The 14,055-nt window shown below is 51.2% G+C and overlaps 1 protein-coding gene across 1 annotated transcript; it reads right to left on the minus strand.

The window, feature by feature from the left end:
- Positions 1 to 1,526: 1,526 nt before the first annotated feature.
- AUEXF2481DRAFT_704711 (uncharacterized protein) lies at positions 1,527 to 13,947 on the minus strand (the record flags this gene model as incomplete). The annotated part of the gene is made up of 4 exons (XM_013483257.1): positions 9,918 to 13,947; positions 6,698 to 9,870; positions 4,720 to 6,648; positions 1,527 to 4,660 (listed from the first exon to the last, which is right to left on the minus strand). The coding sequence occupies exons 1-4, from the start codon at positions 13,940 to 13,942 to the stop codon at positions 1,527 to 1,529; spliced, it is 12,261 nt and encodes a 4,086-aa protein (XP_013338711.1). The 5' UTR covers positions 13,943 to 13,947.
- Between the last annotated feature and the right edge of the window lie 108 nt (positions 13,948 to 14,055).

Here is a 14,055-nt window from a genome sequence, read left to right on the forward strand (position 1 = left end):
GTCGAGTGGATTAATATGTTCTATTTTCTGTCGGAAATTTGGCCGGATTAGAGTGTGTTAAGTTTAAAGGAATTAAGTGCCAAGTTTTAATGGAATTAAGTCCTGTCCACGTACTAAGACGAGCGACGCCGGGCGGGGTTTTAATGGAATTGAGTCACTTCCTTCGTCGGATTGTAGTTAGGGTGAATTCGTAAAGGGGAAGCTAGAATGGAATAAGGACAGATAGGGACGAAGAAGGAAGAACTAATAGGAGACGGCTTATAGGTTTGCCGTAGAACCAAGTAGCCTGATCAATTGAATCAATCAATCAATCAATCTGTGGGGTCAGAACTGAGTGGGGGTGCCTCCGAAGATTACGTATTACTTGAGTAGTTTGAACGCATCATGTGAGAGCTTGCAAGAGGGAACGAGCAGTCGAGTTGAAGCGAGGACGGACCTTCAGAAGCTTCTTATACGGTCGTGCCCTACTCACAGCTTTTTCAAAGATAGCTTCGAAGGCGGCAGCAGCAGTCCGTTCGCCTAAGCTTTTATTGTTCGTGCGACTGATCTGCAAAACATTGCATGCGTCTCCATGCAGGACCCGTAGCCAAGTGCGTCGAACTCCCAATGTGTCGTCTGCAAGAGTCGCACTTGTACGTTTACGGCGGCGGATTGTGCACTGTCATCTCAGAACAGTGCCATGATATGGCGCCACAACAGGCTCAGGCACGGGGTCGAGTGCAGTCTGCATTACCTGTCGCCGAGCCCGGGAGGTCTGTCGTATACAAATGTTAGGGCTGAGCAACGACATCGATAGCCGTTGAGTCCCGTGGACTGCGAATGTGCCGACATGAAGTCGTGCACGCAACGAGTCTCACATGTGACTTGGCGAAAATCTGGTGGAGAAGACGAGTACACGATTAGCGATAAACACGAGTACGACAGTGCACTCTCGTGTTTGTTAGTACAAGCGAGCCGGCGTCAAGACGAAGGATGCGAGCGAGCCCTGTCGCGCATGAAGTTATTGAACGCATGCATCGTAGTGGATGGCACGCCTTGCATACAAATGACTTGATGAGAAGAAGAGGACCCTGGGAACGCCATATTTGCACCTGTTGATTTCTTATCTGATCCATGACGCGCCTCGCATCGGGTGATGTCGGTGCTCGGCACTGTTTCAGCGTGTCAATTTTCCTCCACTTTCTCGAGAGCTTGGACGAAGCATTGTTCTTTACCCGTGCCGTCGCCCGCAGATCTGATATCTCGCATGCCAACTCTTCAACGTGTTTTGTTCGCAACGGTGTGCTCCTAGCATCTCGCTATGGCATTCTTGGACCTGTCATCTCTATGTTGAACGACTGCGGCTTGCATGCCAGACTCTGAGCCTGGATGAATCGTGAAGCCAATCCTGACTCGCTACCTTTTCCGGGATCTATCTTCAGATCACCATTAGGCATACGTGCTTTGTGAACAATACAGGACTGTGAGCTGGAAACCACGTCGCAAGTCTTCCGAATTTGAGAAACGAATAGCTACATACCTACTGATCATACTATGGAAATTGCCCTGTTCAATCTGGAGATCGCAGAACCAAAGGCTTTTAAAAGAGCCGGTTTGGATTGCATTACCGTCTGCTTTTCCGACTCAACTTGACCCCGAACCAACCTGGGGAACCTCAACTTCATACCCTTGCGCTCCGTGTCTAGTAGCACTTCTGCCACAAGTGGGTCGAGCCCTGCCATTTCGGCTTCGACGACCCAAACGTCGAGCGTCACTGCTCGAAGAGCTCGACCGAGTTCCTGCTCCATGGATGCTTTTAGTAGACGCAGTGGTGTGCGCAATTCGCCGGCGTGATGCATAAAGCGAGTGGACTTGCGCTGTCCGCCAACATCAAGAATTGCCATTGTCGTGATCTTGTCGGCGACAAAGTCCAAACTGACAAAGTCAAGCTCGCTTTCCTCATCCCAGATGTCCGAGATGGGCACCGCGGCTATCTTACGTGAGAACGCGAGAAGACTGTCCACAAGATCTGTAGCAGCTGGGTTGTTGATGCCGTCTCCAGTGATGTTGGTTGGGCGATGAATGGTGACAGGAAGTTCCAGCTTCTTCGAGGCCTCCTGCAAGAGTGCTTCGGAAGCCCACTTAGTAGCTGCATATCCAATACCCACTCCTCCCTTGTCGAGCTTGGGTTTACACGGGCTCAACGAGCTCTCACCCACGGTCGAGGAGGCTGAGAATTGAGCCACGGCGCCAGTGCTCACATAATGGATTGGCGCGGCAGAGACTGACGCCAACCTGATGATCTCGCGGGTCGAACCAACGTTTGCCGCCCTCAATGCTGTGTACGGTTTGAGGAAGTTGACATCAGCTCCGTTGTGGACGATAACATCGGCATCCTCAAACAGAGCTTCTGCCACATGCTCATCGAGCCCAAGTCTGGGTGCAGCGAGATTACCTTGATGAACACTGACCTTTGTGCTTCGGATTTCGTCTTGCAGTGACTTGGGCTGCCTGACGGCAATGCAGTGCACTTTGGCCACACGTTTGTCTTGCTCGAAACGGTGCAAGAGTGCTTTGCCTAGAAATCCTGTTGCTCCAGTCAAGATGATAGTGAATCCCTCAGACCGTGACTTTTTCGGGGACGTGCCCTTGCTGAGAAGTCCTTCCAGCCGTGTCTCTTGTTGCCAATCGATCTTCGCGGATTGATGAACACTTTTGTCCTCCAGCAGTGAGTAATTGTGATCCTCTGAGGGTAAGCCGATGGGCTGTTGGCTTTCTTGTTTGACAGGACGAGGGTCTAGTACGGCCGATATACAGGCGGCCATGCTCTCGAGTGAGCTGGCTTCAAACATCTGGGCCAACGGCAGCTCGACTGCAAACGAGCGTTGTATCTCATCTCTCAGTCGCAACAAACTGAAAGAATCACCTCCGGTGAGGAAGAAGTCGGATGTTCGGTTGAGAACAACGTTGCCCTTGAGTGATGCGGGAATGACTTGCTGCCAAATCTCAGCCAGCTGCTTTTCTCGGCCACTGAGCCGTGTACGCAACTGTTTGAGGTGGCTGTCCGCAACTTCAGGCAGTGGAAGATCAGCGGCAGCCTTGCGATCCAACTTGAGATGGGCGTTCAAGGGCACCTTATCGACGGAAGCAAATAATGATGGAATCATGTAATGGGGCAGTTTGAGGGCCTCAGGCATAGTCTCCAAGATGGTCTCCTGACGCTCACGGGAAACACCGGATGCAAAGACGATGTGCGCGACCAAGAATTGGGTGTCGTCTTTCTCATCTGTTCCCCGCACGGAAACAACAGCGTCCTGGATTGAAGAGTCGGCCGCTTTGACCAAAGCTTGCTCGATTTCTCCAAGATCCATGCGAAGCCCGCGAAGTTTGATCTGGGTATCGCCTGAAACACGACCTTTGATGAGAATCGCGCCATCTGGAGAATGAAGGATTCCACGATCTCCTGTCAGGAACATCTTCGTCCAACCTTGCCGCTTGTGATCATCAGGCAAGTATCGCGCCGGCACTGGGACGAATTTGCTGTTTGTGAGTGCTGTGTTGTTCAGGTAGCCAGGTCCGATCCCTGCGCCGCCGATGGCAATCTGACCCTCAACACCGCAAGGCACAGGATCGAAGTTGTCGTCCAAGATGTAAATCAGACAATTGAGTTGGGCATATCCGCCTGGTGTTGAGCTTCTGGCACACTCCGACTCCTGCATATAGGGCACAGATATCTTTGCTGTCGAGATTGATGCTTCAGTGGGACCGTATCCATTGAAGAGCTTCAGATCAGGTTTTGCCAGGGTATTGAATTGTCGTTTCATCACATCTGTCATTTGCTCACCAGAACTGACAGCCCAAGCCCATGAAGAGGCCCGCATGGCTAAGGGATCACCGTGACGCAACCAGCTGATATATTCAGATGGAGTTGCGCCTGTGAAAGTGATGCCTTCCTCCACTATCAGTGCGGTAAGGGCTTTCGGATCCCTGCGCGCACTCGTAGGCGCAATGAAGATGCCAGCTCCGTTTGCGAGACACATAAAGATCTGCCAGACGGAAAAGTCGAAGGAGAAGGCAATCTGCTGCAGACCCAAGTCGTTGGGACCCAGCTTGAATTGATCAGAACAGCCTTCGATGTTGTTGAGTAAGCCGACATGAGCCAGCAGGACACCTTTCGGGTCACCTGTAGACCCACTGGTATACAAGATAACTGCAGGCGATAGAGGATCAGTCTGAATTTCGACGGTTGTAGCTGCGGATCGAGCGGGCGCTTCGATATTGATAGTCCCAACTTTCGACGTGCCTACAACGTCTGCCAGGTGGTGTTGCATAATATTGTCGTGAAGTATAAGTGAAGGCTTGGAGTCAGCAACAGCCGAAGCCAGTCGTGGCAACCCCACTCTGAGATCAAGTGGCAAATAGACACGCCCTGTCCACATGATCGCAAGCATTGAGCATATCCAATCAGCTGTGGCATCTTGCAGGACGCCAACGGTCGAGCCCGATGAAGCACTAGATTGCAGGATGGCGGCAGCAATCTCATTGACCCGCGTTGTCATCGCCCGGTAAGTGAGTGATTTGCCTAAAGCATCCTTTAAGGCCAGGTTGTCCGGATACAAATGGGCCATCTCGTTGACTTGATGGGGCAGTGTCTTCTTCCAAAGACTTGACTTGGTGGATCCTATGCAGATAGAGTTGTTAGCTAATGATTGACTGCGGTTGTTATTGTTACCAGCTTACCACATCCAGCGCTGACAGCCTTCTCGACGTCCTGCTCCCAGTGCAGATTCAGACTCTCCAGCTTTGCAAGCGGATTCTCACAGAACTGATGAAGCAGTCTGGTATAAGATCTCATCAAGATCTGCGCTGCCTCCTGTGAATAAAGGCTTTCTTGCACTGCGAGCACCAAGACTGCTTCGCCACGCGAGTTGTCTGACACATCGAGCGCTATGTCATAAGAGGTTCGGCCCACTTCGTAATCGTAGCCCTTCAAAGTGCAATGACCAAAAGTCTGGGTTTCCTCAATGGATTGGCGATAATCGACGAATGCCTGGAAGAGTGGGCTCTGAGATGCTGATCGAGGGACGTTCAACTCTGCAAGCAGGGCATCGAACGCTAGACGTGAATGGGCCATACCCGCGTAAGCTTGAGCCTTGATCTCCTTTGCTGTATCTTTGAATGAGTGGAGCGGGTTGTATCGAGAACGCAATGGCAGAACATTGAGGAAAAGACCGACAGCAGTCATCGTGTCGTTTTCCACTCGGCCGCCATCAGCGACACCGATACATAAGTCAGAAGTAGATGAGTATCGTGCGAGAAGGACGTGGAAAGCAGCCAAGTAGAAATGATAAGGACTGATCTTGAGCTCCTTACAGGTACGGTGAATGTTTCGTGCCATCTCATTGCCGACCTTGAACTCGACTTTGAGATGACTGTAATGCATGAGAGCCTTTCTTTGTTTGATGCTTGTGACGGGCAACAAGGGCAATGCTGAGGGCAGCTCTTGGAATTGGTTCTTCCAGTATCTGATATCGTCATCCCACTCTCCTCGAACTGCTTGCTCGCGTTGGCGGACACCGTAGTCAGGATACTGTAAGATCCCCGGGGTGAGCGGCCTTCTCTCGTAAGACCTACGCAAGTCATCGAGGACGATCTGGAAGCTGATACCATCCATGTTGATGTGGTGGTAGCCAACAACCAGATATGACGGAGAGCTCTTTTCAGTCTCGGAAGATATATGGATGATTCTCATGATCTCTCCCGCCTCGAGATTGTATTCGTGACCTTTGATTTTTCCCATGATCGATTGGAGTTGAGCCTCATTTGCGAAGGACTCTTGCTCCAATCTCAACTGGCTTTCCATGAGGATTCCCTGCATCGGCTGCTCAAGCTCGTCAAGGAAGAACGCTGTACGAAGCGCCTCGTGACGTTGACCAATGGCAGATACAGCACGCTCCAAGTCCGCAAGGCAAATCTTTCCATTGACCTGGAGCGTAACGGTAATATTAAAAGTGGATTGATCTTCAATGTAATGTCTCAGGAACCAAAAATTGGACTGGGCTGAGGACATTGGAAGTGATCTCTCCAGGGATGCCCTCGGGCTATCCTGTTTGGTGGGTTCGATGTAAAGACTTGCGCTGGGTGTCGTCGGTCCAGTTGAGATCTCACTCTCGCTGTCGGTAGATGAGACATCTCTCATGACACGGCTGGTGGAGACTTCTGCGGTGAACGCGCTCTTAGGCTGTGGCTTGAACGTTGCCTGTTCCGAATCTTCCTGTTCAAAGGCGATAATATCGTCAATGCCTCCCTCCAGCGCATCTGACGCTGCTGCATCAAGAGCTAGACCCAGCTCAGACGTGTTGTCCGGTAGCACGTCCATCAAGGTGGCATGCGCCATGGGATTTGCTGACTGTCTTTCTGATCCAACAAGAGGTACGAGCTCAGATGGCATTTTCTCCAGAACGAAGACCAGAAGATCCAGAATGGTTGCACCTCCTAAGATTCGCAAGACAGGAACGTCTGTCTTGAACTCTTTAAAGATCCAAGACCGGAGCTCTACAGCGTTTAGTGAGTCGATGCCCAAGTCATCTGCCTTCATGTCTAGTATGCTGCTATGACTCATTGAATCGTCTAGCTGAAGCATAGTGACAAGTTTGCGTATCAGTGCCTCTGTGATTGTGTCAGCTCCGTATAATGAGTGTATGGACCCTCTACATACCTCTTAAGATTGACATCGCGGTATCAGCGTCTGGCGCCACTTCCAGCAATGCGATGACTGGAATTCTGATCCCCACTTGGTTCTTGATCGGACCAGTGAGTCCTCCAGGCTTGACGAGATGTGAGAACTTTGGACTGAAAGACCAGAGAGGCTTTTGCTTATCTGCCGCGTGGATGACGCGCAATCCACTATTTAGCTCAGGCGTCAGTCCACGAGCGGGATGACCAGCTAGAATAGCTTCTGCGAAAAGCGTGTGTAGGTCCTCCTCTGACATCCACACGTGGCCACTCTTGAGCAAATTATTCTGCAGCTCTTGAGATGTCTCTCTTGTGACATATCCAATTCCGAGAATTGCACCGATGTTTATGGCAGATCCACAAAGTCCTCGCTTACGTCTTTGAGCTGCTAGGCCAGTCATGAACATATTTGCGACAGAGTAGGCCGATTGACCGATGTTGCCGGTGACACAGGTAGCAGACGAGAACATGATGAAAAAGTCTAAAGAATCCTCATTGAAGATAGAGTCCAGATTCTTGCTACCCTCGACCTTGGGAGCCAAGACGCTGTTAAACTGTGTCACATTCATGTCAGCTAGCATAGCGTCATGCAGAACCATGGCGCCTTGTACAACGCCGCCAATCGGTGGCAGTTCCCTACACATCTGATCATACAGCGTCTGTAGGCTTTGCTTCGAGGTTACGTCTGCCGCAAGCACCTTGATGCACCCACCGAGAGCGCTGAGATCTTCCAATGTGTCTCGATCGATCTTGGGGTTTCGGCTGGTGAAGACAATAGTCCTAGCACCAAGTTTGATCATCCAACGACAAAGAGAGATTCCTAGAGATCCAGTAAGACCTACCAGCCAATAAGTCCTTTCGGGAGAAAATCTCGTCTGTTCCTGGATGGTCTGGACCATCAGATCGCATGGCTTGTCAGCCGTCCAGTCAATGATGTGGGTCTCAAGAGCATTGGGTTTGAGCCCTTGCACTTCATCAAATCCAGTGAGTAAAGGTGTAGAACTAGAGGGTAAGCGTTGCATGTCTTTCATGGCGCCATGAAGGAAGCTTTGTAGTCTGTCGGAGAAGCACTCGCGCCAATCCACCTCATTTGGGTGGGGTGTTGCACATATCAGATCATTCAAGTGCGAACGCTTGCACGCTTTAGGAAGGCACTCGGCAATCTTGCTAGAGAGGTCCGAAGTGGCTCCAGCGTTGAGAAACATGGCGACGTCTGAGGGTAAATTTTCTGCAACACTCCTTTGTGAATCGTAGCGACTGATCAGAATTGTCTCGAACGACTTGAAGCGCTCGTGGGCCTGTTGAGAGTTGATGATGACGCTTAGGCGTATGCTCCGGTCTCCAGCCAGAGTTTGAATCGACAGAAGCAACTCAAGTTCAGCATCTAAGACGGCTAGATGGTCCCCCTTACACATTCCTTCCAACACGGCAAATGCAACAGCCTGATTGTATACTTGCTGGAGCACAGCGGCGTTGAGAGGTTGCATTGAAAGAGTGACCCAGTTTTTGGGCACTCTCATAGAAGACGCGTTCTGTTCCGTCAAAGCGATAGCTGTATAGCCTGTATCCCGGAGCATACCTGAAACAAGGTACAGCCCACGCTTGCTGAGCAATGGAACAGGATTGCAAATTGCGTACTGGGTGTCAATCGAAACGTACTGGACAGGCGCATCTTTTGGCATGTGAGCTCGCTGGAGCTGGAGACCATTTTTTCTTGCGACAATCTTGATCGGTACAGACTTTGACTCAACCGCTTCTGTAACGACTCTACGCATAGCATTGTATCGATCATTCGCTTGTCGGACAGGTTTGATGCGAGGGATCCATAGGCCACCATTTTCAAATGCCATTTCTGGTTCAATCGACCACACCAGGCGTTCTTCGAACTTTTGCATAGTGTGATGATCGAAAACAGCCAGTCTCAACAGGAACTCCGCTATCAGGACAGATGTTTCCGGTTCCAAGCAAGTTGCTAGGTCCAGGAATTGTGATCTAACATGTGGCATCTCCACGAGCATGGATCGGCCGAAGCCGAGACTTTGGTTGTGGTGAGGTTCCTCGCCTCTGCTGCCATTGGTAATCCAGAGAACATCTTGGGAACAATCATAGAGTCGTTTCAGACCCTGAAGGCGTTTCTCGGTCATATCCTGGAAAGTGAACGTATCAAGGTCAGCAAGCATGACACTAGTGGTCGCTGTAGGAACTTCTTCAAGATCCATCAGTTCTTCAAGACTTTTGCAATGAATCGTCCTTTGCGTATGGGCCTGCACATGTCCTTGCAACGCAGCCACGAGACGTAAAACGTCGACATGCTTGCCTCCAACAATCAACAATGTCTCCATAGCTGTGCCAGACTTGATTGATGCATAGGATACGTCGAGAGGACTCCGCAAGAAATCGATCTCCGGAGCGATGGCTTGTGTGACCAAAGCAGATGCTGGGAATGGCAACGGGTCCGGATCTGGGGTGGTGCTATCGATGCCTGAGAAACCCGTGTTACGTAGTAGGCTGTCCCAGTCGTCGCGTGTCAGACAAGGAGAAAGCACTCTGCCATCTTCTGCTCCGAGCCACCAACCAGGCATCGCGCCGAAGATGAAGCCAAGTCGAGACTGCTCTAAGTTTGTCACCTCGAGCATAAGGAGATGGCCTCCTGGTTTAAGGAGGCGGCGAACATTCTTGAGGGTTGTTTCCATGTTTGAAGTGGCGTGTAGCACGAACGATGCCACAATCAAATCGTACGAGCCCTCTACGAAATTCTGTGAGTCGATATCCTTTTCGAGATCCAGAACTTGGAAAGCCATGTTATCTTCATATTGGTGGAACAGTTCTCTGGCGTTCTCGAAGAAGCCGCTAGATATGTCAGTGAAGGTGTAGGATTTGAACGTGCCTTGGATGGCTCGCATGATGTGCTTGGTCGCACCACCTGTACCAGCTCCCAGTTCGAGAATGTTCATGTGTGGATACCTGTGGACCACATTCTGGACCAGGCGTGCGAGATATTGCGTGTAGAAGCCAATACCCATCGCGTCTTCGTAGTAGCGATCGAGGAGATTGTCCTGTTTCAAATGTTCAAGGATACTGGATTCCCCACGGATTACACTCGGCATACGTTCACCAATGACGTGCATCATCTCAAGATCGATATTCGAGGGATACCTTCATAAGTTAGTATTGTCGCTAGTATTCTCCTGATGATGACTTACTTTTTACTGACTGTCAGGATATCCTCTAGACAGTCTGACGCCCAAAGAGGGTCGGCGTAGGTATTCGATCCATCGATGACAGAGTGTACTATGTGCTTGGCATAGTTGAGTAAGCCGATATATGGCCCCTTTGACCGGCTTGGGTGATCGGACCCGAATGCGTCATTGATTCTCTTGAGGTAGAAATGACTGACCCGCTCGAGGATATAAGCTAGGGCATAATCATCAGGTGACGCTTGACCATCGAAAGCCACTACGTCGCCCTTTGGGGTATCGTGATCCCAAAACATTTGCGAGAAAAATACGCGATCGTGCTCTGGAGTTGCAGCATCGAGAGGGACTGCCAGGACACCTTCCATCTGGATCATGGCGTGTTGAGACTCGATCGGGATGACTTTCACATCGCCCATGATGCCCACCAAGTCGTGTTCATGGATGGATGTCTCGAAGTAAGGGTCAGATCGAGCATTGCTACACAGACTGTGATTGATTGACACCCGATCGATACGTTGTGGTACGTGTAGAGACCACAGTCTTCCATCACCTGGATAGCTGCGTGCCAGCATAATGGATTGGATAGTGGCGTCAAGCATAGCTGGGTCGACTATGAGACCGAGCTCACGAGCATCCGGCGACAGCGATACAAGCCCCTCAGACTCCATAGCTTTCCTCCTGAGATCCTTGAGTGCGCGGAACGGCCCGGTGTAGCCATAGCCTATATCTTTGAGCACGGCGTAGAGACGGTCTGCAGGAACATCAACCATTTCTAGAGTGTTGAGCTTACGAGAAGGTAGCGTATCAGCGACCGGAGAACCATAGACGATACGCAACGTTCCGCTCGCGTTGGGGCTTAGATTGTTGGTCTCCTTACCCAGGGCCGAATAGAAAACAAATCTGGCCTCCAACGTATCACGATTGATGTGCTGCACATTAGTAACAGAGAACAAAGTCTCTACCCTGGACTTTTCGTCTTCAAAGACCAGAGCCTGGCCCAATGTGACATCCAGCAGCTCTATTAATCGGATTTGGTTGTCCCGCGAGATGATGTTAGCCGCTTCGACACATGCTGAAATATAACCTGCCGCAGGAAAAATCATTTGTCCCTGAATCATGTGACCAGTCAGTAACGGCAGGTCCTCAGGACTCAAGAAGTTACGCCATCTGAACTCTTGATCCGATCCGTCTGTCATTCGCACTCCAAGAAGCGGATTTATGGGTTCTCTGAGCCGATAGCTTCGCGAAACTCGGGACTCGTGCCAGTACCTACGATCGTGATTCCAACCATAGGAAGGCAGGTCCAATAGACGCATTGGCTCTGAGTCTTGTGTGGTAGAAAGGTCCAGCTTTCGCATATCGACCGAATGCCAACCACTGTGTTGGACAACAAAGCTAACGAAATCTGCGATTGCGTCGAGATCATTCTTCTTCCGGTCCAGAATCCCGATATACGGAGGAGGAGGGGAGGCGAGCAGCTCTGACATGACTTGGAGTGCTGGTCCCTTGAGTGCAGCATGAGGACCTATCTCGATCGCCAGTTCGAAGGGTCCACAGCCTGCGGTTGCACATTCCACTGCTTGCGCAAAAAGAACGGGGTTCACCATGTTGTCGTTCCAGTAAGTGCCGGTCAGCTCAGGACAATCAGCGCCCATGACTGCGTCCCGAACGCTGGAGTACCATATGGGATATTTTGATCTCTCTGGGGATTGGATCTGGATCTGGCATGTCTGCATTGCTGCGAGGTACGGCTGAGAACACTTGATCATGTGGTGCGAATGGTAAGCCTTGTCGACCTGCAGCAGACGAGCGAACTTGCCCTCATCGACCATGGCATCCTTGGCCAACTCAATCGCTTGACGGTCACCAGATAGCGTAAAGCTGGTCGAAGAGTTACAGGCTGCGATCGCAAGGCGGCCGTCCAATCCAGGCATTGAACAGAGATCTGACACATCCTCATGAGTGGTGCCGACGGCCAGCATGCCTCCCTCGGCGCCAGACTCGCCACAAGCGTGGGAGGAACAAAGACCACGGTAGTAGGCAATGCATATCGCATCCTCGGCAGAAATCAGACCAGCACAATATGCGGCACCGATCTCACCAGATGAATGGCCTACCACGGCATCAAGCTTCACGCCGGCGACGCGGAGCAAGTCCACAAGAATGATTTGTACAGCGGTACAAAGAGGTTGCGAGAGAGCCGCTTCTCTAATCCGGGAAGAACCGTGCAGTAGCTCTTCGACTATAGTCCATGTAGGACGATCGTCCTTCGGCAGTTTTGCCAGACGACGGTCCAAGATTCGAAGACGCTCTCGCACAAAAGCGGACCCTCTGACCAAATCTCGCATCATCGCAGACCATTGAGCACCTTGTCCAGTGAAGACGCCCAGGGTCATTTTCCTGGTTTTCATACCCGGCTTGGCGATCTGATAAAAGCCATCTGACTTTTTGGCTTCCAAGTCTTTGGCCTTCTGATGCAATTTCAGCTGAAGTGAGGTTGCGTCTGTCGCACTGATTGCCGTACAAAGCGGGAATCGGGACTTCTGGAAGTTTACGGTCCACGCTAGTCTGCGGATATCGACGTCGGGGTTGGTTTGGAGGTATGCGTCGTACGCCACGATGGTGTTCTTGAGCGCGCGCTCGGACGCGGCTGAGAAGAAGACTGGCAAGATGTTTGGACCAGCGATGGTCGTCTCCTTGCTTGGCGATTCGTAACTCTCCAAGATAGCGTGGGCGTTGGTACCACCAAAGCCAAAGCTATTGACGCTCGCCCGTCTTGGTGAGTTCTTGGAGATCTTCGGCCACGTTATAGCATTTTCGACCACTATCTCGAGGTTTTGGTAGAACGGCGCCACCTTTGGCGCAAGATTCTCAAAAAGAAGATTGGGTGGTACGAGACCAGCCTGTAGTGCCAAAGACGCCTTGAGAAGACCGGCCAGACCAGCTGTACCTTCAGTGTGTCCAATGACAGTTTTAATAGACCCGACATATAATTTGTCCAGATGACGTTCGGATGGGAAGAATGCAGAGCTGATGGCCTCAGCTTCGAGCGGATCTCCGGTGGGCGTTCCTGTACCGTGAGCTTCAAAGTACTGAGGTCGGTCTTCTACTCGATCCAGATCCAAGCCAGCTCGGGCATAGGTGTCGCGGATCAAAGTCTTTTGTGCTGCCGCACTAGGCATCGTGATACCGGGAGTACGGCCGTCCTGGTTGACTCCGGTCTCGCGGATTACACAATCAATATGGTCTCCATCTTCCAACGCCGAGCTTAGCGTTTTGAGAACTACAGCGGCTATACCATCTCCGCGAGCGTAGCCATCCGCAGCAGCGTCCCACATACGTGAACGGCCGGTCGGTGATAGCATTGCCAGATTGCTTTCTCCAATATATGGTTCCGGACCCAGACAGAGATTAGAACCACCGGCAATGGCAACCCGACTCTGACCAGAACGGAGGGTCTGCACAGCGTGATGCACAGCCACCAGACTTGAAGAGCATGCAGTATCTATTGTCATACTCGGGCCGTGCCAGTCAAAGAAGTACGAGATGCGGTTGGACATTATGCTTCTTGCTGTACCCGTTGCGATGTAGGTAGGGAATGCCTCGGGATCTCTTAGCTGGAGGTCGGCGTAGTCACCTGTCATCAGACCGATATATACAGCTGTGTTTGATCCGCGGAGAGTGTCGACTTTGAGACCGGCCGCGTCGATACTCTCAAAAGTGGTCTCGAGCAGTAGCCTTTGCTGTGGATCAATGGCATTTGCTTCCACGGGCTTGATGCCGAAGAATTGTGCATCGAACTCGGTGCAGTCCTCGGCTAAAAGGTACGAATGTAAAACGTTGCTTGTGCCGTGGTGTTTGCCATTCTGGTGATAGAAGCCCTCAGGGTTGAAGCGGCTTTCGGGTATTCTTGTCTGGACGTCCTTTGGCTCTCGGAGAAGATCCCAGAGTTTGGTTGGAGTATTGGCACCGCCTGGAAAACGACAGGCACTGCCGACAATAGCGATTGGTTCGCCTTCTTTCCTGTGCATATTGGGTGATGTGTACGCAGGAGAAGCTTGTGAAAATTCGGGAAACACGTGTGACAAGGAAGAAATCAATGCTTATACGTGGTAGTCCTACCTTACAAGGTGTCGGATATCCG

The sequence above is a fragment of the Aureobasidium subglaciale genome (assembly GCF_000721755.1).
Source record: "Aureobasidium subglaciale EXF-2481 unplaced genomic scaffold scaffold_48, whole genome shotgun sequence".
NCBI lineage: Eukaryota > Fungi > Ascomycota > Dothideomycetes > Dothideales > Saccotheciaceae > Aureobasidium > Aureobasidium subglaciale.